Genomic DNA, 25,930 nt, shown 5'->3' on the forward strand with positions numbered 1-25,930 from the left:
TTTTGCTTTGATAACGGCTTTGCACACTCTTGGCATTCTCTTGATGAGCTTCAAGAGAATGCCAAGAAAAAGTATATAATTCCACATGTGTTAATTCATAGTTTTGACGCCTTCAGTGTGAATGTACAATTTTCATAGTCATGAAAATACAGAAAAATCTTTAAATGAAAAGTTGTGTCCAAACTTTTGGTCTGTACTGTACATATATCTCTCTCTAATAAATAAATATATATATATATACATACACACAGTTATATGAAAAAGTTTGGGCACCCCTATTAATCTTAAGCTTAATGTTTTATAACAATTGGTGTTTTTGCAACAGCTATTTCAGTTTGATATATGTAATAACTGTTGGACACAGTAATGTTTCTGCCTTGAAATAAGGTTTATTGTACTAACAGAAAATGTGCAATCTGCATTCAAACAAAATTTGTGAAAAGAAAAGAAAGGGCGCATGTGTAGACTCACAGGGCTATTTAATTAATTTAAAAAGTGCCAGTACACTCACCTGTGATGGTTGTGTACGTCTACACAACCAAGATTAAGCGTGTGATTAATGAGGCTCCGGGTCACCTCTATTTGTAGTACCGTCCTGTCGGTGTTTGCCTCGCAACTCCGTGCTCCTCAAGTGGTCACACGATCCTGCTGGACCAGATACCAAGTCACCGCAGGTCCTCAGTAGTTTAACCCGGTGGCTGGATAACCGCAGGTCCTCAAACATCCAAATAGACCAGGCTGCTCCTGCCGCTTTGGCTCCGTATGGAGATATTTCACAAGTAAACAATGGTGCAGCGGTCTCAGGGAGCGCCAAAGGAATACTGGACAATTTAATAGATGGCAACCGACTTTTATTCTTCCTCCAATACCACTGCCACAACGCGTTTCAACGGTCTAAGCCGTCTTCATCACCCCACCTGATGAAGACGGCTTAGACCGTTGAAACGCGTTGTGGCAGTGGTATTGGAGGAAGAATAAAAGTCGGTTGCCATCTATTAAATTGTCCAGTATTCCTTTGGCGCTCCCTGAGACCGCTGCACCATTGTTTACTTTTCAAACAAAATTTGACAGTTGCATAAGTATGGGCACCCTTATCATTTTCTTGTTTTAAATACTCCTACCTACTTTTTACTGACTTACTAAAGCACTTTTTTTTTGTTTTGTAACCTCATTGAGCTTTGAACTTCATAGCCAGGTGTATGCAATCATGAGAAAAGCTACTTAAAGTGGCCACTTGCAAGTTGTTCTCCTGTTTGAATATCCTCTGAAGAGTGGCATCATGTGCTCCTCAAAACAACTGTCAAATGATCTGAGATCTGAAAACAAAGATTATTCAACATAGTTGTTCAGGGGAAGGATACAAAAAGCTATCTCAGAGATTTAACCTGTCAGTTTCCACTGTGAGGAACATAGTAAGGAAATGGAAGAACACAGGGACAGTTCTTGTTAAGGTCAGAAGTGGCAGGCCAAGAAAAACATCAGAAAGGCAGAGAAGAAGAATGGCGAGATCAGTCAAGGACAATCCTCAGACCACCTCCAGACAGCTGCAGCATCAACTTGCTGCAGATGGTGTCACTGTGCATCGGTCAACTATACAACACACTTTGCACAAGGAGAAGCTGTATGGGAGAGTGATGCGAAAGAAGCAGTTTCTGCAAGCACGCCACAAACAGTCGGCTGAGGTATGCAAAAGCACATTTGGAGAAGCCAATTTCTTTTTGGAAGAAGGTCCTGTGGACTGATGAAACCAAGTTTGAGTTGTTTGGTCATACAAAAAGGCGTTATGCATGGCAGCAAAAAAACACCGCATTCCAAGAAAAACACTTGCTACCCACAGTAAAATTTGGTGGAGGTTCCATCATGCTTTGGGGCTGTGTGGCCAATGCCGGCACCAGGAATCTTGTTAAAGTTGAGGGACGCATGGATTCCACTCAGTATCAGCAGATTCTTCACAATAATGTTCAAGAATCAGTGACAAAGTTGAAGTTACGCAGGGGATGGATCTTTCAGCAAGACAATGATCCTAAACACCGCTCCAAATCTACTCAGGCATTCATGCAGAGGAACAATTACAATGTTCTGGAATGGCCATCCCAGTCCCCAGACCTGAATATCATTGAACATCTGTGGGATCATTTGAAGAGGGCTGTCCATGCTCGGCGACCATCAAACTTAACTGAACTGGAATTGTTTTGTAAAGAGGAATGGTCAAAAATACCTTCATCCAGGATCCAGGAACTCATTAAAAGCTACAGGAAGCGACTAGAGGATCTACTAAATATTAATGTCACTTTTCTGGTGAGGTGCCCATACTTATGCACCTGTTAAATTTTGTTTGAATGCAGATTGCACATTTTCTGTTAGTACAATAAACCTCATTTCAAGGCAGAAACATTACTGTGTCCAACAGTTATTACATATATCAAACTGAAATAGCTGTTGCAAAAACACCAATTTTTATAAAACATTAAGCTTAAGATTAATAGGGGTGCCCAAACTATTTCATATAACTGTATTTATATATTATATATATATATATATATATATATATATATATATATATATATATATATATATATATATATATATATATATATATATATATATATATATATATATATATATATATATATATATATATATATATATATATATATATATATATATATATAATTGTCTTATCCAGTCTGTCTTTCTGTCCAGGAAATCCCACGTCGCTGATTGGTCCGGCCGCGGCCAATCAGCGACGCGGGATTTCAGAAAAAGATGGTGGCCGTTAGCGGCTCATCTGCCGCACGGAGGTCAGCGGCGATGCAGCCGGGAGATGACCGGTGCTAGCAGCGGCAGGACCCCGACCCGCCCTCCATGCGGCTAGCGTCAGGAGATCAGCGCCTAGGGCCGCTGATCTCCCGACGGCAAGTGTGAAGGGAGGACCGGGAAGCGGCGCCGCCGGTCGGGATACTTCTGCTGCGAGCACAGGCAGCGTAGCTCCAAGGTCCTCACTAATAAGATTCGCTGATTGGTCGCGGTCGCCGGCCGCGACCATTCAGCGATTTTGGCGCCAAATTTAAGCCCCGCTCTGCTGATTTGTTGCAACCGCCGGCCGCGACCAATCAGCGATATTGGCGCAAAATTTAAACACCGCTCTGCTGATTGGTCGCGGTCGCAAGTAATCAGCGATTTTGGCGCCAAACTTAAACACGCTCTCCGGTCCTCACTAACACGGTTCGCTGATTGGCCGTGGGCGGCGGCCGTGACCAATCACCGATATTGCGGCCAAATTTAAACAACGCTCTGCTGATTGCGCCCGGTCGGCCGCATACATATTCTAGAATACCCGATGCGTTAGAATCTGGTTGTGCACTACTTTAAATTAACCCCCCAATGTATCACCCAGGGGCCCCTAATGAATTTTGGAGGACTGGGGAGCGAGCCCGCCAGTCGGGGTACTTCTGCTGCAAGCAACCGGGAGATGACCGGCTAGCACAGGGTGAGCATATGGAGGTGAGCGCGTCTGAGGGTGAGTGTGAGCGTGTGAGGGTGAGTGTGAGCGTGTGAGGGTGATCTCCCGGCTGCATCGCCGCTGACCTCCGTGCGGTAGATGAGCCGCTCACGGCCGCCATCTTGTTCTGAAATCCTGCATTGCTGATTGGCCGCGGCCGGACCAATCAGCGACGCGGGATTTCCTGGACAGATGGACGGACAGACAGACGGGATAAGACAATTATATATATATTAGATATATACATACAAACACAAAGTACTATGCAAAAGTTTTAGGCAGGTGTGGAAAAAAAATGTTGCAAGTGTACTTAGAATAATTGAGGCTGTTTTGAAGGCAAGAGACTGTCACACCCAATATTGATTTGATTTACATTATTTAATTGTTCAAACTTTTTACATTTTAGCAATTCATAAAAATAAACTACCAGCACTTCTATGAAAGTATTCTTACTTTGCAGTATCACAAAATATCACAGCTATAATATTATTATTATTATTATTATTATTTATTATTATAGCGCCATTTATTCCATGGCGCTTTACATGTGATAGGAATATACACAACAAAAGCATTTACATAATCTTAACAAAACGAGTCAGCGACTGGTACAGGACGAGCGAGGACCCTGCCCGCGAGGGCTCACAGTCTACAAGGGATGGGTGAGGATACAGTAGGTGGGGGTAGAGCTGGTCGTGCAGCGGTGGTTACTGCAGGTTGTAGGCTTGTCGGAAGAGGTGGGTCTTCAGGTTCCTTTTGAAGGTTTCCACGGTCGGCGAGAGTCTGATATGTTGGGGTAGAGAGTTCTAGAGTAGGGGGGAAGCACGGGAGAAATCTTGTATACGATTGTGGGAGGAGGAGATAAGAGGGGAGTAGAGCAGGAGATCTTGTGAGGATCGGAGGTTGCGTGCAGGTAAGTACCGGGAGACTAGGTCACAGATGTATGGGGGAGACAGGTTGTGGATGGCTTTGTATGCCATGGTTAGAGTTTTGAACTGAATTCTCTGGGCAATAGGGAGCCAGTGAAGGGATTGACAGAGAGGAGAGGCCGGGGAATAGCGGGGGGACAGGTGGATTAGTCGAGCAGCAGAGTTTAGGATAGATTGGAGAGGTGCAAGAGTGTTGGAAGGGATGCCACGGAGCAGGAGGTTGCAGTAGTCGAGGCGGGATATGATGAGGGCATGCACTAGTGTTTTTGCAGAGTCTTTGCTGAGGAATGCACGGATCCGGGAGATGTTTTTGAGTTGGAGTCGGCAGGAGGTGGAAAGGGCTTGAATATGTGGCTTGAAGGAGAGATCAGAGTCCAGGGTTACCCCAAGGCAGCGAGCTTGTGGGACTGGGGAGAGTGAACAGCCATTGACGTTGATGGATAGGTCGGATGGGGGATGTGAATGAGAGGGTGGAAAGATGATGAACTCTGTTTTATCCATGTTGAGTTTTAGAAACCTGTCGGAGAAGAAGGATGAGATGGCGGACAGACATTGTGGGATTCTGGTTAGTAGGGAGGAGATATCGGGTCCAGAGAGGTAGATCTGTGTGTCGTCAGCATAGAGGTGATACTGAAAGCCGTGAGACTCTATGAGCTGTCCCAGGCCGAAGGTGTAGATGGAGAAGAGCAGAGGTCCTAGAACTGAACCTTGGGGGACACCGACAGATAGGGGGCGAGATGAGGAGGTGGTGCGTGAGTGGGAGACGCTGAATGTCCTGTCTGTTAAGTATGAGGAGATCCAAGATAGAGCCAAGTCCGTGATGCCAAGAGATGAGAGAATCTGGAGTAAGAGGGAATGGTCCACTGTGTCAAAGGCAGATGACAGGTCCAGAAGGAGGAGGATGGAGTAGTGTCGCTTGGATTTGGCATTTAGTAGGTCGTTGGTGACTTTGGTCAGGGCAGTTTCAGTCGAGTGATGCGATCGGAAGCCAGATTGTAGACGGTCGAAGAGGGAGCAGGAGGAGAGGTGGGAGGACAGTTCAAGGTGGACATGTTGTTCTAGAAGTTTTGAGGCAAAGGGGAGGAGTGATATGGGGCGGTAGCTGGTCAGAAAGGAAGGGTCAAGGGAGGGCTTTTTGAGGATGGGTGTGATTGCGGCATGTTTGAAACATGAGGGGAAGACTCCGGTTGTTAGTGATAGATTGAAGAGGTGGGTTAGGGTTGGGATGAAGACTGAGTTGAGGTTAGTGATGAGGTGGGATGGGATTGGGTCAAGTTCGCAGGTGGTGAGGTGTGATTTGGAGAGTAAAGAGGAGACTTGACCTTCTGTAATGGTGGAGAAGTGGGGTTTGGAGGAGGAGGGTTGAGTAGATATGAGGAGGGGTTGTGTGGACTTTAGGCCAAAGTTTTGTCTGATGGTGTCAATCTTCTGTTTGAAGAATGAGGCAAAGTCGTCGGCTGAGATGAGAGAAGAGGGAGGAGGTGCTGGGGGACGAAGGAGAGAGTTGAAAGTGTTAAATAGCTGTTTAGGGTTGTGAGATAGGGAGGATATGAGAGATGAGAAGTAGGTTTGTTTTGCTGTAGTGAGTGCGGACTTGAAATTAGTGAGGGATTGCTTGAATGCGATGAAGTGCTCGATGGAGTGAGACCTTTTCCATCTCCGCTCCGCAACCCTGGAGGCCCGGCGCAGTTCTTTGGTAAGTTTAGTGTGCCAGGGTTGCCTGTTGAATGTGCGAGGTGTGGTGTGTGTGAGAGGGGCGATCGAGTCTAGAGCTGCAGCTATTGTGGTGTTATATGAAGCAGCAGCAACGTCTGCATCGTGCAAGGAATTTATGTCTGTTATATTATATTATATTATATTATATTATACAGTATATACATAATTTACACACATATAAACATACACACTGCACATACACAGTCTGACAGTACATAGCTGCTTGCTGTCTATTGGTAAATTATTTATCACTGGCGATGTCAAACTTCATAATATATCAAAATCCTTTTTTCCCCATGATATACAAAAGCATTTAATTCAATTAAGGTAATTGTGGCATCTATAGTTTCTCACAGAAAGGGGGGTCTTAATTATGTTTGAGTCGATTTTCAGCAAAATAATTTCTGTTTATACCTGTGAATTGAATTTATAGGAAAGTCAAGTTAAGTTTGAGAAACAATTTATTTTGTGCCAGCGCTGAACACTTCAGTAATGATATAATATAATTGGTGCACGATTTAGAAGGAGTAAATTCACTTGTAGCACAGGGGAGGTGCAGAAGATAAATGAAGATACTATTCATTTTGCTGTAATTTCATCTGAGGCCTCTGACACATGGTCGCACTCACAGCGTAAAAATCTGGAAATTTACTGCAGGTACAGAGGATGCCCTACACAAGTCAAGGTTCACAGTCAATTACACTGGGTTCTAAATTATACATACGTCCATATTAATGTAGGAAAACAGAACATTTCAGCATCTGTGATTTTTTTTTTTTTTTTTTTTTTGAGGAGAAATTCGTGATTGATGAGCCTTGAAACACCTAGCCTAGAACACAAGTTGAGTTAATCACATTCAGACATAGATGTGAAAGTTCTTCTAGCTCTATCTGAAAATTGCTTTCCAGCCAAGAAGAAGGTACTGTTATGCCATCGGCTATCTCATACATTGACAGGCTGACTGCAGAATATGGCCATGGACAACTCTGCTCATGCAATCATAAGATACGTATACTATGGATGTCCAGCAACTCATATGCACCATTGCGAGTCATGAGTGTTTGATAATGGTGAACACTCATCATTTTACTGTCAAAGGTATTCTACCACTGCTTTAAATTCGGATAGAGGGTACAGATAGCAACCTTTACAGGTCTCAGAGAGAAGTTTCTGAAATTCTCATTTATAGTAAGGGAAAATGACAAGGCAAAAAGGTAATTATAAAGCATAAGTGAAAAAGGAAAAGTCAAAAACTCCTTATCCCATGATTCCTCCAGAAACCATCCTAAACTCCCTAACAGCTCATAATACACCCATGTGTACTTGACTTTATAACCATGTAATTTCCTGGCATTAAATCCTTGGCTCTAGTATTTTATTTTATTTTTTTTACGTTGGTCTTGTTTGTCTTTGGTAATAATTGATATTCTGTTATTCACAATGATCCATCCCAGCTTTTGCCTACTGACTTTATGAATGTTCTTCTGGCTAAAAACATAAATGAGTATGAGACTCAAACTGAATCTATAAAACTAATGTATCAGTCATCATATGCCACATTTACTTGGCATTGACCAGTTCAAGACTGGGCTATTGTTCCCCGTTCACAACCAAGCATATTTTTGCTTTATTTTGTACATGTGGTTTTAACAGTTTTAAAAATTTTTCTTGCCACGTGGTTGTTCAAATAATTTGTCAAATTTTTTCTGTACTTTTTCTATTTTATAAATAGGTTTCTATTTTTTTCTTTGTAAAATATATATACTTTTTTACGTCCACAAAGGACCACTAAAATACACTTTAGATTGTGTTCCCCTTCCTGTGGCAAATATTTTTATGTTTGGGACACACAGAGGATTTTGTTTTCAACATGGCTAGGGCTACAAACAGCAATTCGGACTGGCGGTGGCTTTCACATATCGTGCCCTAATAGGGTAAATAAAAGACCTGTGGAGGGGTATTTCAACATTTAAATAAATATTTTCATTGAATATGATCCCTGTAACTGGGGCTGGTATTAGCCTCAGTTACAGGGCAAATTCAGCCTTCTGCATGCACTACTGATCGCAGGGACTGGAGTTGGAAGCGCTGCCAGTGCTTCCTACACTGTATGCACAGCACTAGTTCAGCACTATGTGTACAGCAATCAGAATAACAGAGGTGGTAATAAACTCTCTCTGCTTTTCTGTGGGGAGTGTGCATCTCTGACAACTGGGCACCGACTCTGGGCAGCGGCACTTTTCGAACCGCATTGCAGAATTATATGCAAACTGCCCTGACATTTTAAGTTGTTGGGTGGTTTTATTTTTTATTTCACAATGTGGGGGAAGCATTGGTTTTCCTTAAAAGAGACCAGCTTATAGAGTCTTAAAAGCAATGCTTCATGGGAGAGAAGTACGCAAATTATCTCTTTCCCAGAAGAAAAAAAAGGAATCTCGCTAGTACCACCTAGGATAGGTAGCCACCGTGTAAGTCAAATGTACACAATGTTACAAATACATTTCAATTGCAAAAAATTTTTTAAAAATTATTAAACGTCATGAAGCGTGGTCATACATTTTTTTGATTTAGTGCCCAACATTGCTCTCACCACAGAGTATCCGTGACTGGTACCATATACACTACAGACGGTATATATTTATTCGTTTATTCGGCACACAGTATTCAAGCCATGATTTTTCCTATTGAAAGTTCGGAAGCTTTGACTTCAGATAAGGTTATGCTGCTTTGTATTCTGCAGCGAGCTGCACTATAAGCTGATATCTCTACACTACTGTCATTTGTTAGATATCTTTATAGATCAAAAATATGCACAATCCACAGTCTGAATCTGTATTTAATGAACTTCCTATAAAAATCCTTTGAGGCTATTTGAATCTGATATTTTCATAAAGTGACCACATATAACCATGGCTACTATCAGCTGTCAGCGAGGCTTATTAAACTAAAGAATGCCGATTCAATACACACACACAGTTTAATTTATCATTGGACTGACAGATAAAGTACCAGAGCTGTAGTTGGAGGAAGAAACTGTATCAGGTTACTACAGATAGTAACCTGGAGAAAATGGAAAAAGGACGGCTGCTATCTATACGTTGTCCTAATATAGAGCGCATGTGCAATAATGGGGACCACCAGTAGGACTGCCTTAAAGACCCCCTACTAATGTACGGCCGACCCAGGAGCTATGGCGAGGCATGCGATTAGTGAGTATTGATGCTTAGCTGATCTTCTCAACCAGTGCAGAAAGGTCTATACTTTCTGCCTCCAAAAAGGCTGTAGGGTAAAAATAGCACCTTATTTTCATTTCTTGTTCCTACAATTTTTTAATTCTTGTCCTATATTCTAATCATGTAGCATTATGATTTTTTTTTTTGCCTAATGGGTCTAGCTTGAAACAAATGTAAAGGTGGTCATGTACATTCAACTAAAGTTGATCAAAACTGACAATTTTAACCAAAAAGCTTGTTGAAATTTAAATAGTCTGTCCAGGACTACGATGCTTAGGAAAGGTCATCAATATCAGATTGGTGGGAATGCCGACTGTCGGACCCCAACCTATCAGCTTTTTGTAGAATCCAAGCAAACAGCTTATAAAGCTGGGATACCACAGCTCCATGAGCTGCATAGTGATCATTCTCGGTTACAGCAGCTCAGGTCCCGTTTATTTTAATGGGTGCAGTACCCTAGAATGGCCACTACCCAGCGTACAGAGTTGTGGTGTGCGGGCTCCATACACTGTTTATTTCAGGCGGCCACGCGGACATGAAAACAGCTGATTATTGGGTTACGGACTGGGGAGCCAAGGGCCCACCAGTAACCAACTCCAGGGCCCCACTTTTTAACTAAATGCAAATGAGACATTATCCTCAATCACAAATGTACATAACAATGAACTGGGTAAATTATTAAATGAATAAGATGGCGCCTTGGTACATAGTGATTCAAGTATATTGTGCCAAGTACGGCTCATATACGAGGATGGTGGCCCACCGGAGGATTCTCCTGTTCTCATGTGGGCTAGTCCAAGCCAGGTTGGGAATGACAGGTGTTGGACCCCTACTGATTTGATATTGATGACCTAACTTAAAGGATAGAGTTACAAAGAACTTAACCATAGACAAAAATAAAAATCGGCCACCCAAGGTAGACTACAGTTTTGTCAAACACTTCTATAACCTCCTCAACGAAAGCACCAACAAGGTCTAATCAGCCATATGTACTGTGAAACGCCCGATTATCAGATGAAGAATCAAGTACAGTAGATAACTTTAACAAATGGGGTTTTTTCAGAAAAATGTAATTGTGTTGTAAATAATAGGTTTGCCTCACATTTTACCAAAGCCAAAATCTCATTATCATTTGAGCACAATAGACATCTAATCTACAACAATCCACAGGGATCAAACAGGAGACGGGATTTTCTATGCTCTCATACTCCTATTTTCCTTTATAATGATGCATACTTTTTTTAACTGGATTTGTTATGTTGAATAACAGATGATATTTGTCACCATCCAGCACCTGGAGCTCCCCTTTATCAGGAACTTTTTTTTTTTTTTTTTTTTTTTTTTTACTGGACGGCAAAAGATTGTTTTGAATTGTGATTATGACAAATTATATAACAACTTTCTTAACTTTCATTAAGTAAAAAAGGGCAGCAATAAATGTAACAATACTCATCCTCCTATCCATGTCCCCGAAGCTTCCCGCTAGAATACGGATTACATTGGCTGCAGACATGACAGCCCCATATACCACTGCAGCCAATCACAGACATAAGCAGCATATGGCAAGATACCACTGAAGCCAGTGATTGGATGCAGCGGTCATGTGTGGGTCTACGAGCTGTGACATCTGTAGTCAAGGTAAAGATTATGGAAAAGTGGAGCATCAGGGGTGTGATGCTGAAGACAAGTGAAAGAGTGAGTACGTAGTTTTTAACTATATTATATGTATTGCTGCCAGTCTATAGTTTTTTCCTTCTCTTGGACAATCCTTATAAAGGCGGACACATCTGTACATGTAGCAATTTAATAGCGTGTATAAGAGAGGTTTTAATAGCTTTATAAATTACCATACATATGTTCAGTGTTTGAAACTATAGTGGGTGTAGGGGTTGAAGCTGTACCCAGGCCTTAGAGGGTAGGGGCACCCAAAAGTCCTTTTGGCTCTTATGAGACAATCAATGCTAACAAAGACTAGTGATGGTTGGAGGCCCTGTTTTAGATTTTGCATTGAGGTCCCACCAGCTTTAAGTTAAGACATTGCATATGGACTGTGACCAAATTTCTTCCTTCTCAAGTTAGACAAACACATGACATAGCTTTCGGCTCGATCGATTGTCAAAGTTGGTGCAAATTTATTTGCATGACCCAGTCCATTGGCCACTTTATTTTTCTTTGGCCACTGGATTGGAGCCATGAGAACCATTTTTTACCTAACATCATCCACGTCTCTTCTTTAGATCAGCCGACCAGGCGCAACGTCACATAAGCCTCATGCCGCCGTGATGATGTCGTTCCAGCCCAGCTAATCAAAAGAAGATCCGCGGATGCCGTCAGCTAAGAGGCGGTTCTCATGGCTCCCATCTTGTGGCCACAGATTACTGAGGTGGCCAATGGACTAGGCTGTCAGAATCATTTCTAACCAACTCTATCGAGTGTACATGTATATTTAATTGAGGAGAGGTGCCAGGCCCCTGTGGCATCAACTTATCTCCTGTAGAAACAAGGGATCAGACATATACCTGCCCTCTTACCTCCGACACAAATCCCAAAGTTTACCCAACTTGTGTGAATGGCCAGCGATAGCGAGACCTAACAATTGCAGACTTGGTTCACAGCCAATGTGGTTTAATAGCAATTTCTCTAGAGCCTGTGGTTTTTTAGTGATAGACACTTCTGAAATATTGATAATTCTCTACACGGTGAAGACGATCACAAGTAAGAGTCTACGCCTTAGCTTAAAATACACTTATATGGATTTTGCCTGCTCTGCTCACTGCTGTCTCAGTTAAAGGATGACCTCAGGATAAAATGAACTCAGACTAAACTAAATAAGGCCGTGAACATTGGGGAATGGAAGGCTAATGGCCATCCCATGAGTCCTACAGGGCTGAAGACCATTAAGCCTAGAAGTTTGATTGAGGAGAAGTTGATGAGCACACCACAGACAACTAGCTCAGCAGCAAACCACCGATGAGGGCTTTATACACAGCGGAGGCTGAGCACAATAAAGAGTTAAATGTTCTCATATTAAATATGGATGATTCTAGACCTGCAGCGTTGCCTAACTTTGGAAATAATGTATGGACCTAAGAGGATGAGACGTCTGTAGTCAGGTCAAGACCAGTGAATGGTTTCACCCCAGCAGATGACCTAGGTAGCAAGATGAAATTGTCTTTGTGGAGCTCATGAAGTGAGGGGTTCGATTTGGCTACAAATCTGAAACAAGGGGAGGGTGGAGGTCACAGCTGCAGATTTTTAACAAGGTAGTGCAGAAGAACTCTGATTTCAAGAATAAATCATTACCTGGACAGCGAGACAAGACGCATTGTCAGACAGCAGAACCTGTTCACCTGAGGAAGACAAAACAGCCATGTTAACAGGAGCATATATGGAACTGGGGTGACTTTTTGATGATTTATGAAAATGGATATATTCCGCATGTCAGCAGTTTCATGTATCTGAGGCGTTATTCACATCTGTGCTATTATTTCGTATTTCTGTTACGTTATGGGGACAGAAAAATGAAAATAATGCCAGTGATAGAACCTGCATATTTCAGACACCAATGGTACCAAAGCAAACCCCCTTAACCAAAAAAGCAAAATTGGCCTATCAGAGCAAATGGACATTATAGAGTTCATAGGTTAGTGTTTCTCTACAGCTGTAATCCGTTAACGGAGTGTATCTGCACGGTAGCACCCAATCCAACTACTGTGCAAAATATGGCAGCACGACCCCATTAAGAGAACAGGGCAATCAGGCACACTCCTGAACAGTCAGAGGCTGGTGGTGCCGCTGTGCACGACAAGCTTTGAATGAGATGCAGCACTGCAGACCCTTCATTCTCACAGTCAGAGGGTGTCCCAAAAGCCGGACCCAAACAATAAACATGATAGCATACTGAGGAGAAAAGAAAAAACAAAAAGTAAAATAACATGGTTGCCTAAGTGTGAACACCCTCTTATAACTGGGGATGTGGTTGTGTTCTAAATTAGTCAATCAAATTTAAACTCATTTAAATAGTAGACAGTGCACTGGTGCCATCATTTACACTGATTCTAATTAACCTCATATAAAGTTTAGCTGTTCTATTTGGATTTTACTGACATTTTCTCAGTTGCATTTTACAGCAAAAGCCATGGTCTGTAAACAGCTTACAACACAGCAAAGGAATCTCATTGTTAAAAATTAGCAGTCAGGAGAAGGGTACAAATTTTTTTTCCAAGGCATTAAATAATCCATGGATCACTGTGAAGACTACTTAAATTATCACATTACCTAGAACTAGAGATCCCACAAAAATTGATGAAAAGACAAGAAGAAAAATGGTCCTGGAGACTGCCAAGAGGCCTACAGCAACATTAAAGGAGCTGCATGAATGTCTGGCAAGTACTGTTTGTGTACTGCATTTGACAATAATCTCCTATGTTCTTCTTATATTTGGCCTGTGGGGTAGGGAGGCAACACAGAAGCCTTTTCTTATAAAGAAAAACATTCAAGAGCGGCTTGGTTTTGCTAAAGCATACATCAAGTCTGCCAAAGCATGTGGGAAAACGTTTTATAGTCCGATAAAACCAAAATTGAACCTTTTGGCCATAATTCTAAAAGATATGTTTGGCGAAAAGCCAACATTGTGTATCACCAAAAGAACATCATACCCATGGTGAAGCATGGTGGAGGCAGCATTATGCTTTGGGGCTGTTTTTTTTCCAGCATTTGGAACTGGGACTTTAGTCCAGGAAGAAACTATGAACAGTTCCAAAACACAATTTTGCAACAAAACCTTCAGGCCTCTGTTGAAAAGCTGAAGTTGAGGAGGAATTTAACCTTTCAGCATGACAATGACCCTAAGCATACCTCCAAAATCAACGAAAAAATGGCCTCAGCAAAAAAAGATCAAATTTTGGAATGGTACAGACAGAGCCCAGGCCTGAATCCAATTGGAAACCAGTGCGTGACCTGAAAAAGGCACTGTACACAGGAGTTGTGAAGCACTTGTAGCCTAAATTGGGGTTAGGTAAACGGTCTAATCTTATTATATGAAGTGTCTAAAGCGCTCCCGTGCCTCTGTTGTCCATAACACTACAGTCCCATTCCCTGATGATGCCGTATCTGCAGTGAAACACGTTGGGGGGACAAGAGCTCTAATACAAATGTCCTGTTCTGCCAAATAAAGGTGACACCCTGGGGTGCCATCATCTGTTATTCATAAGCAGCTTCTTGTACGCTCATTTCATTATAGGCAGATTTGGGACATCATTTTAATATTACAATATGCATACCCTGTTTCTAATTTATTATCAATCAATAAAAGTTAACTTTTATTGCCTGTTAGAGAGGGATCACATAATGGGGCTCTCCCCTTTTGCCTTTCCATGACAATAAAGGTGGAAAAAGTTCTACAATTATTCTTCTTGATAGGATTTTTTTTTTTAACATGACAAAAGCCTGGCATATTAAGAGGGGTGTGAATAATTTGTATATCCACCATGTGGCCATATAATAAGCCTTCTACAACTAGTGCAGGGAAAAAGAAAGAAAAGGCGACTTTGCAAATAGCCTTAATTAAAGATATCCCCAATATTTTGTGTCCAGAGCGCCTTTGTTTACGTATAGGTTTCCGTGGTAGCAGACTACAAACAAAGTCTGCGTAGTCTGATCCTCACTTATTATGACAATTTCTGATGGCTCTGTATGAATTTCCACTTGTGAAACGACTATATCTATGGGGCGGTGTGCAGGACTATGTGGGCAGAGCATTCAGGCCATACAGATATGTCATAATAACAGTGATGCCTGAACATCCGCACTGCCCCGCTCGTTCTACCCCATCAGAGCTAATTCTGCTCTCCTCATATACAAAGAGTCTTGTCACCGGCTGCATCTTATCACATTACTGTGCTTCAGTTTATTAAAAAAAAATGCACAATGATTTAAAAGGCAATGTAGCAAAAACCTCCAGATCTCTATTTTTCATGTATCGTTTGACCTCCACATCTATTCCGTAGAATCGTTTTAGCAGAATTAGGAACGTCGCCCCTCCCATGACAAGCGAGCGATTATGTAAATCAGGCTCTCTGCAGCACACAATAGCGGAGAACGTGCTCCTGCTGATCGTCACTTAGGTGCAGAGGAGGCAGGAGAGAAGAAGAGGATGAAAAACAGATTATCCAAATAATATAGAGACATAAGAGTGGTAAATAGAAACAACCTTATACAGGCTAGGCCAGAGTATACTGTACTGTGCATATACAGCTGATATTGCACGCGTGAGATCAAGCTACACAGACAAAAGAGGGATGACGGAATCACTGCAATAAAAAATCCTTGCCTAAAAGACCATAGGCTGCCATGTATTAGTCTTCATTACTTTGCAGCCTTTTGACAATGGTAGCGGGCTGCAGTTCACCAAATGTGGGCAATAATGTAATCTGATGATATATGAAGAGCTGCGGAGGGGAGCAAGGACCACTCCAGCCTGTGTATTTTAACAGCTCCTTCTTTATCAGCCCCTCCACCGCTTTTCCATTAACCATGACACTTCCAATATATGCTGGCTCAGCTTTTTTTTTTTCCTGCAGTAACCATGCCAACTCTACCTGCCTCAGTATTATTTTATATAGCCGTTGGCAGCCACGTTACCGACTCAATAACAGACTGTTACCTTTTTTTTTTTCAGAGAGATTTTGCAAGGCGGCGCTCAGATATATCCCCAGTATACTGATAATTAACTGGCAAGCGCAGAGCTCGGCACACCAGGACTCACATCAGCGCCATATTGTGTTTGCCATTAGCGGTTCTCGCAACAGCCGGCAGTGCAATAATGAGAGAGCGGGTAATAGCCTAATTTAGTGCGAAAAATACCTTTTAATTCAGCTTCAGTTTAGAAACACATGTAGTCATAGACCCGGTATAGGGGGACATTATTCAAAATAGTAAGTAATATATACAGTGCCTACAAGTAGTATTCAACTCCCTGCAGATTTAGCTGGTTTGATAAGATGCAAATAAGTTAGAGCCTTCAAACTGCAAACGAGAGAAGGTTTTATGAACAGAAGCATAAATCTTACAAACCAAAAAGTTATGTTGCTCAGTTGAATTTTATTAAATTTTAAACATAAAAGTGTGGGTCAATTATTATACAACCTCTATGTTTAATATTTTGTGGAATAACCCTTGTTTGCAATTACAGCTAATAATCGTCTTTTATAAGACCTGATCAAGCCGGCACAGGTCTGTGGAGTTATCTTGGCCCACTCCTCCATGCAGATCTTCTCCAAGTTATCTAGGTTCTTTGGGTGTCTCATGTGGACTGTATTCTTGAGCTCCTTCCACAAGTTTTCAATTGGGTTAAGGTCAGGAGACTGACTAGGCCACTCCAACACCTTGACTTTTTCCCTCTTGAACCAGGCCTTGGTTTTCTTGGCTGTGTGCTTTGGGTCGTTGTCTTGTTGGAAGATGAAATTACGACCCATCTTAAGATCCTTGATGGAGGAGCGGAGGTGCTTGGCCAAAATCTCCAGGTAGGCCGGGCTATCCATCTTCCCATGGATGCGGACCAGATGGCCAGGCCCCTTGGCTGAGAAACAGCCCCACAGCATGATGCTGCCACCACCATGCCTGACTGTAGGGATGGTATTCTTGGGGTCGTATGCAGTGCCATCCAGTCTCCAAACGTCACGTGTGTGGTTGGCACCAAAGATCTCGATCTTGGTCTCATCAGACCATAGAACCCTGAACCAGTCTGTCTCAGAGTCCTCCAAGTGATCATGAGCAAACTGTAGACGAGCCTTGACATGACGCTTTGAAAGTAAAGGTACCTTACGGGCTCGTCTGGAACGGAGACCATTGCGGTGGAGTACGTTACTTATGGTATTGACTGAAACCAATGTCCCCACTGCCATGAGATCTTCCCGGAGCTCCTTCCTTGTTGTCCTTGGGTTAGCCTTGACTCTTCGGACAAGCCTGGCCTCGGCACGGGAAGACACTTTCAAAGGCTGTCCAGGCCATGGAAGGCTAACAGTAGTTCCATAAGCCTTCCACTTACGGATGATGCTCCCAACAGTGGAGACAGGTAGGCCCAACTCCTTGGAAAGGGTTTTGTACCCCTTGCCAGCCTTGTGACCCGCCACGATCTTGTCTCTGATGGCCTTGGAATGCTCGTTTGTCTTTCCCATGTTGACCATGTCTGAGTGCTGTTCACAAGTTTGGGGAGGGTCTTAAATAGTCAGAAAAGGCTGGCAAAAGAGATCTTTAATCCACACATGTGAAGCTCATTATTCTTGGTGCCTAAACTACTTCTTAATACTTTAGGGGGACCAAACAGAATTCTTGTGGTTTGAGGGGTTGAATAATAAATGACACTCTGAATTAACTTTTAACGTTTTAAAAAAAAAAAAAAAAAATTTGCTGCAGTGCATTTCCCACTTCCAGGCTGATCTACAGAACAAATGTCACAATACCAAGTTAATTCCGCATGTGTCAACCAGCTAAATCTGCAGGGGGTTGAATACTACTTGTAGGCACTGTATCTATACTCCTTTAATTCTGTTATAACCCCTTTTTAATGTAGGACATAATAGTACCTCTTACAACAGGTCCCCATCTATGGAGCGAGCTCAGGGGAAGAGCCCATAACATATCCAGTAAATACTGGCGGTATTATACAGCTGGCATTTATCTGTAACAGCAGCAACCAGAGCTGGCTCTGATCACCGCATAATGACAGTGGAATTTAAATGATTTAAGGGGATATCTGGGACTCTGTGAAAAACTAAAAATGTGCCCAAGCACTAACAGAGGAAGGTAGTTGCTACCTACCTGCCCGTTGTGCCCGGCGCCATTCATCACCGGCACAAAGCAGTCACAGACCGCGCCTGGCGAGGATTCAGCTGTTTCTGCTGGCGTCACGTCGACAGAGCGGCTGCTTCTTTTTGGCTCCGCTCTGTTGACAGGGCGAGACTTAGACATCATTCTGATTGACAGCCGGATTCCCCGGATTCCTGCTGCCTAAGCGGAGGAGCCAACTGTCAATCAAAATGACGTCAGAAGCCAGGCCCCGTGGAGAGAGCAGGACGGAAAAGAAGCCGTCAATCTGTCGACGAGACGTCAGCAGAGGCAGCTGAATTCCCGGCAGGAGCGGTCTGTGACTGCTCTGTGGCGGCGATGAACGGCGCCAGGCACAACAGGCAGGTAGGTAGCAACTAGCTGCCTGTTGGTGCTTAGGCATATTTTTCGTTTTTCACAAAGTCCTGGATATCCCCTTTAATCCCTATCTGTGGCATTTAAATGTGGTGACTGCTAGTGCACACGCGCACCGGCCCCCCATCAGCCCTGCACGACACAATCATGGGGTGCCGATGGATTGTCATGGCAGATGTGGGTCGCCGTCTTAGTCCCTCTGCAAAGCAGTAGTATTGCTGTATATTAAAAGAAGCGATCAAATGTTAGCAGGTTCAAGTCCTCTAAGAGGACTAAAAAACACCAAGGTTACTTACAAGTAGCCAGTTTTTCCTGAACCCATGACAGCACACCTTGAGAGGGATCCGCCCCACCAAGGACAGGAAACCGTCTGAAATGAAAGGGCGGTACCTCTCCCTCGCTTCAGTTGGATTACAGAGCATTGAGAGGACCTCCAGAAAAGGTTAGACACATAAAACGTAAAATGCTCACCAGGGTGTGAGAAAGAGACAGGGGGGGAAAACTACGGGTGCTGTCATGGGTTCAGGAAAAAACGGCTACCGGTAAGTAACCTTGGTGTTTTCCCCTAACCCATGACAGCACACCTTGAGAGAATTTTGGAGAATATGAGCACCCTAGGGAGGGACCACCGCCTGAAATACCCTTCTCCCAAAGGTCAGGTCAGAGGAGGATAGATCCAACCGATAGTGCTTGTAGAAGGTGGATGGTGCAGACCAAGTAGCAGCTTTACATATCTGGTCAATTGAGACGTCTGCTCTCTCTGCCCAGCAGCTCTGGTGGAATGAGCTTTAATACCATCCTTTGCCGGAACACCTGTAGATATGTAAGCTAGACAAATGGCCTCCCTAGGCCACCTAGAAATAGTTCCCTTTGACACCCCGTGACCTTTCCTACTCCCCTGAAAGGCCAGAAACAAGGAGTTGTCCTTCCTCCACTGACTAGTCATGTCTATGTACTGTAGTAAAGCCCTTCTAACAACTAGATTGTGGAATCTAACCTCCCCTGGGTTTTTGGGTTACTGCAGAATGAGGGAAGCACAATCTCTTGATTACAGTTGAATCTGGAAACAACTTTCAGAAGGTATGCTGGATCTGTACGTAGGACGACCCGGTCATCATGAATTTGGGTGTATAAGGGATCAACAGAAAGGGCCAGCAGGTCACTCACCCTACGGGCCGATGTTAGGGCCACTAGGAGAATGGTTTTGAGGGTGAGGAACTTTGGAGAGATAACTTGCAGGGGCTCAAATGAGTCGCCAGAGAGAGTGCGTTTCAAACCAAATTCAGGTCCCAGGGAGGAACTCTGAGAGCCCGAACTGGCTTAGCTCTGGAAAAGGATTTAATGAATCTAGAGACCCACATGTTCCCCGCCCAGGTTGCAATTATAGAGCGCCCCTAGGGCAGACACATGAATTTTAAGTGTTCCCGTAGCTAACCCCAGGTCACGTCCCTTCTGTAAAAATTCTAGGACATCTTTAATTGGAGGTTTATCCAACAACAAGGAGTCTATAAAATCCAGGAATTTTCCCCAGATTCTAGTATAAATCTTAGTTGTTATGGGCTTCCTACTACCCAATAGGGTGGAAACTAGGCCTGGTGAAAACCCCCTATTGCTCAGTAACAACCTCTCAAATTCCAAGCCGCCAGATGGAAACCTTTGGCTTGTGCATGAAACATCGGCCCCTGGATGAGAAGGTCCGGCCTGTCCGGCAATACCCAGGGATCCGAGATCGACATTAGGCGAAGCAGGGAGAACCAGGGTCTTTTTGGCCAAAAGGGGGCTATCAGAATTATCCTTGCCCCCTCCTCCTGAATTTTTTTCACAACTGCCAGGATCATTACTATTGGTGGAAAAGCGTAAGTCTTCCTGAACTTCCAGGGTATCTGGAGAGCGTCTACAGCATAGGGATTCTCTGTTGGATCTAGTGAACAGAATCTCTCCACCTTCCTGTTCGCCCTGGTGGCGAACAAATCTATGTCCGGTGACCCCCATAGTTGGATAATCTGTTGGAAGACTATCGGGTTTAGAGCCCACTCTCCTTGTCTTAAAGTGTGGTGACTGAGGAAATCTGCCCTTGAATTTTCTACCCCCCGGATGTAAAGAGCACTGAGGGATGGGAGATGCTGTTCTGCTAGATGCAGGATCCTGTTTGCCACTACCATAAGGGAGCGTGATCTTGTTCCTCCCTGGTGATTTATATAAGCTACTGTCGTCTGATTGTCGGACCTGATGTGGACATGGTAACCCAGTATGTGGGGAAGGAAGCCTATCAGGGATTTCTCCACTGCCAAAAGCTCTTTTAGGTTCGATGATGTCACTATTTCGTGACGTAGCCAGAGCTCCTGAACCGAGAGATCTGCTAGATGACCCCCCCAGCCGGAGCCACTTGCATCTGTTGTAATTGTATGGTCGACTGGTCTGGACCACTGCAAGCCTGAGGTCAGATTCTCCCTGTTTGTCCACCAGGAGAGGGAGTCTACTGTCTCAAAGGAAAGAGATAGTCTTTTTTCTAAATGTCCGTTGAAGGATTTTTGCGCTGACAGGACCTCCCACTGAAGAAGCCTCATATGACTTTGGGCCCATTTGACTGCCGGGAGACAGGAAGTCATGGAGCCCAGTAGGGACATTGCTCCTCTCAGGGACATCACTGGAGACTTTATGGCCCTTGAGACCAAGCTGATTATTTTGCAAACCTGGTCTTCCGGGAGGAAGCAGGATTGGAGTTGGGAATTTATGGTCAAGCCCAGAAAGATCTGAGTCCTTGAGGGGGATAGTTTTGATTTTTGAATATTTATCAACCATCCTAGCTGATGTAAGGCTGTCCTGACCTCTAAAAGTTGAGAGGAACAGTGTTCCTCCGATTTCCCTATTATCAGAAAGTCGTCCAAGTAGGGAACAATCACCACGTTTTTGATTCGGAGAAAAGCTGTCACCTTCGCTATAACCTTTGTAAACACTCTCGGTGCTATCGAGAGTCCAAAAGGTAGGGCAGTAAATTGGAAATGCCTCAATTCCCCTTGGATGAATATGGCTACCCTTAGATACTTCTGGTAGTCTGGAAGGATTGGGACGTGATAATAGGCATCTTTTAGGTTGATAACTGCCATGAAACAATTGTGGTGTAGGAGTTTTACTGCCGAGTTCATTGATTCCATCTTGAAAGTCTGGTTGTCTATCAGCTGATTTAGACTTTTGCGGTTGATAATGGTCCTTAAGGACCCATTTGGTTTTTTTAAGTCACAAATAGGGGGGGATAAAATCCCCTTCCCCATTGTGAATTTGGAACTTCGTGAAGGACCTGCTTGTTGACTAAATCTAGCACCTCCGACTCTAGGGCTATCTGCTCCTCCCTGGACTTTCTCCTGGAGGTGATCATGAAGGCTCGTCTGGCAGCATTAGATAAGTTAGCAGACCAGGCAACGAGTTTAACCGAATCCGCTGAGGAGTCTGCAAGGAAAGCGGACGCTGCTTGTAGTAAAGGTAGATTGGAGAGGATTTTATCTCTGGATATCTTTTTATCCTTGAGCTGGTCTTCTAATTGTTGAACCCACACCATGAGTGACCTAGCGACACAAGTGCCTGCTACTGCTGGTTTCAGGCCCCCTGCTGCCGCTTCCCAGGTGTGACGCAGGAAGGAATCTGCCTTCTTATCTAGAGCATCCTTTAGACTGCCCGAATCTTCCAGGGGTAGGGACGATTTTTTGGATGATCGGGCAACAGACCCGTCAACTTTAGGAATTTTATCCCAGGACCCAGAGGCACTATCCTCAAAGGGGTACCTTCTTTTAGAGGATGAGGGCAACACTCCCGATTTCTCAGGCTTCCTCCATTCCCGGTCTATAAGGGTCTGAATTTTAGGATTCACTGGAAAGGAAGGTCTCTTTTTTCCCTCCAGGCCTGAGAACATAATGTCTTCCAGGGACCTGGCTGCCTTCTCCTCCCTCAACCCCATGGTAGATTGAGCGCTCTGACCAACTTGTCAGTACCCTCAATAGGGAAACAGGGCCTACCACTGTCTGATGAAGAATCACTGAGGCATAGAGCCTCTGACTGGGAGGATGAATCATAGTCGGAGGAGATATCCTTGTGGGATCTCTTTTTCCTCTTAAGTAAGCTTTTCAGGGAATCTTGAACCTTTATAAGGAATACGGACCTCAAATTAGAAGCAAAATCCGGGGTGCTCTCCGCTATGGTTTGATTAATACAGCTAGCAGAAAGCTGTTTCTGCCAATGTATGGAAAGGGGGACTTGGCATAAGGCGCAAACCCTGTGCTTCTGTTTGGCGCTACTCTTCTTAGGTTCCTAAGGGATGAAGCACATAATAACTTTCCATTACTATTAAGTCACATTCACAAAGATCACTCACCCCTGAAGTCACAAAAGGGTACCGGATTTGGAGGCTGTGGCGGGACATAAGATGAATCCCTTCTGGATGGCCCTGAAGCGTCCGACAAATTACTTCTCCTGCTGCCGCTACGGTTGCTGGAGCGGCTGTCCATGTGAGAGGCGTCCGACTGCTTCTTCTGCTGGCGTTGTTGAGATGGAGGGGTCAGCTGCTGCTGCTCCTGGCTGTCCTGGTCTGCCATAGCTGCTATACCACAAGCATGAGTATAGGCAGCGTTTGACCAGGACAACCCCTCCACCTTAAATAGTTAACATCCGGAACCTCCTCGGGGTCTTGTGTCCGCCCGCCGGCCGAGGTTTGAAAAGCCGGCCGGCAAGCACTTACAGGGCGCCGCCATGTTGGATCCGTGTGCCGCCCTCCGACGTCATCGGGCACGCCTCTCGCAGCGTGCACTGCGCCGTGACGTCAGGCGCGTCACACCCGGAAGACGCTGCTCCCGGCGTGCGGCCAGCCAGGAGCCGGCGGCAGGGAGAGGACAGTGCAGCGGAGCCCTCCTCACCGCCTGCGAACGCTTGGACACGGCTCCAGGGAACCGCGGACGGCGCTTCTGGAACCCGGTGGACAGGCTGGTGCCCGCTCTTCCACACCGGAACAGGCCCAGGTAAATATGGAACTCTTCTTCAGACAGGTTCCCATCAAGGACAGGAAATCAACTGAAGCGAGGGAGAGGTACCGCCCTTTTATTTCAGACGGGTTTCCTGTCCTTGGTGGGGCGGATAATAAATGGTTTTCAAAAATATAAAAAATTGAACCACCCCCAGCCATTCCCAGTTGAAATATAAAATAAAAAAAATAAATAAAAAAAACATTTTGTATTGTCGCATCCATATACGTCCAATCTATCAAAATATAGAACTTATTAACCAATACAGTAAATGCCGTAAAGAGAATAAAAAACATAAAATAACAGTATTGCAGTTTTTCGGCCGCCGCACCTCCCTAAAATAAACTATCAAAACGTTGTAGGTACGTCAAAATGGTATTAGTAAAACGTCAGCTCACCACGCAAAAAAGAAACCTTCCCTCACACGGTTGCATCAATGAAAGATTGGCAACACAAACTAATTTGTATTTACCTAAAATTTTTACAGTGTTTGTAACCAATTAAAAAACAAACTATAAATGACCAATGAATGTTGTTGCCAGGTCATTTTTACCACCCACTGAACTCTGTAAAAACAAACTTCAAAAAAATAAATGGTAGAATTGTGTTTTGTTTTCACCATTTCATTGCGCTTTGAACTTTTTTTGGTACATATACAGTATAGACCAAAAGTTTGGACACACCTTCTCATTTAAAGATTTTTCTGTATTTTCATGACTATGAAGATTGTACATTCACACTGAAGGCATCAAAACTATGAATTACCACATGTGGAATTATATACTTAACAAAAAAGTGTGAAACAACTGAAAATATGGCTTATATTCTAGGTTCTTCAAAGTAGCCACCTTTTGATTTGATGACTGCTTTGCACTCTTTAAATGAGAAGATGTGTCCAAACTTTTGGTCTGTACTGTATATGGTAAAGCAAATGGTGTCATTCAATAGTAAAACTTAGTATGCAAAAAACCAGGGCTGTGGAGTCGGTAAGCCAAACCTCAGACTCAAACTCCTTAATTTCCATGACACGGACTCCGACTCCGACTCCCTCATACACGGCTCATGTTTAAGTGATAAATTTACTGTAGCACAGATTCATCTCAGCTAAAAGTCTAGACCCTTAGATCAGGAATAGGACATTTCATAACTTTCCCAAATTATTATGAAAAAATATTCCCCTACAAACTGCATTGAACTTCTGTACCCAATTTATTATATATTTTAGGAGTCAGAGTCAGTCCATTTAATACTGACTCCACCAAAATCGGCTCCGACTCAGACTCCACAGCCCTTCAAAATACTCTTCCTTTTACAATACTGGACACTATAGCAGAACCCTGACAGACTCCACTGTGAGCCAAAGGGGTCTGTAGTGTGCTGCGGGTCTCACTCATCTAATGGATTTGACAGCGTCGAGGCTTCCATTAGATAAAGATATCACAACGTACATATATTCATATATGAAAAGTACTCGCAGCTTAAAGGGGCTGTCCACTAGTTTTACATTGATGTCCTATCCTTATGATAGGTCATCAATGTCTGATCGCCAGGGATCTGACACCCGGTACCCCCTGCCGATTAGCTATTACAGATGTAGGAGGCGGCCGGTTGGAAGTACTCGCTTGGCGAGCTGCTCCATCAACTTGTAGTGGCCGCATGGTATTGCACATCCGCCTCCTATTGATTTGAATAGGAGGCGGATGTACAGTATCAAGTCCCAGCCACTACAAGTAGACAGCCAGTTCCACAAGTAAGTACTTCCAACCGGCGCCGATACCAATAACAGCTTGGCCGATCAGACATAGATGATCTATGCGAAAGATAGGTCATCAATGTAAAAGAAGTGGATAACCCCTTTAAGAGAATTTCTCCTAATATAAACATAACGTGTATCTACAGTTATTTTGTTGTAGTTTTTACCATTAGGTGTAATTTTTTTTTAAGCTAGTTCTTAGCTATGTCTAATTCTTGGAAAGCTGGGTGAGAACCAATACACCCGCCATTACAAGGGTTTTGAACATGTTTTGCAATTGCCCAAATGGATGTGATATGGAAATACTATATATCGTAAGTAAGTAAGTAAATTCCCATTCAGGAGTCTGGATATATTACTGACAGCTATACTGGGAAAAAATCCAAGAAATAGCTGGACAGAAGAGGTTGACCGAAATAAATCAAAACTACAGTCGCTTCGATAAACCAAAAATCCAACATGGCAGATAATAAATCCAGTTGTATACAACGAAAAGGGGAATCATAGCAAAAATCATAAAAGGCCCACAACAGACAGGACAGATGGCCGGGGAGGCTTGGTTCTCCCCTCCATACCCAAGTCCTTGT

The 25,930-nt window shown here is 43.6% G+C and overlaps 1 protein-coding gene across 1 annotated transcript in view; it reads right to left on the reverse strand.

Moving 5' to 3' along the window:
* MTX2 (metaxin 2) overlaps window positions 1–25,930 on the reverse strand; it is an 81,014-nt gene that overhangs the window by 42,222 nt on the left and 12,862 nt on the right. Inside the window, exon 3 of the mRNA XM_073646884.1 lies at window positions 12,684–12,730. Within this exon, the coding sequence (XP_073502985.1) occupies window positions 12,684–12,730 (47 nt within the window). The remainder of the gene's footprint in view (window positions 1–12,683; window positions 12,731–25,930) is intronic.

Source organism: Phyllobates terribilis, unplaced genomic scaffold (assembly GCF_046119375.1).
Source record: "Phyllobates terribilis strain yellow unplaced genomic scaffold, ASM4611937v1 Scaffold_9__5_contigs__length_417890890, whole genome shotgun sequence".
Lineage (NCBI taxonomy): Eukaryota > Metazoa > Chordata > Amphibia > Anura > Dendrobatidae > Phyllobates > Phyllobates terribilis.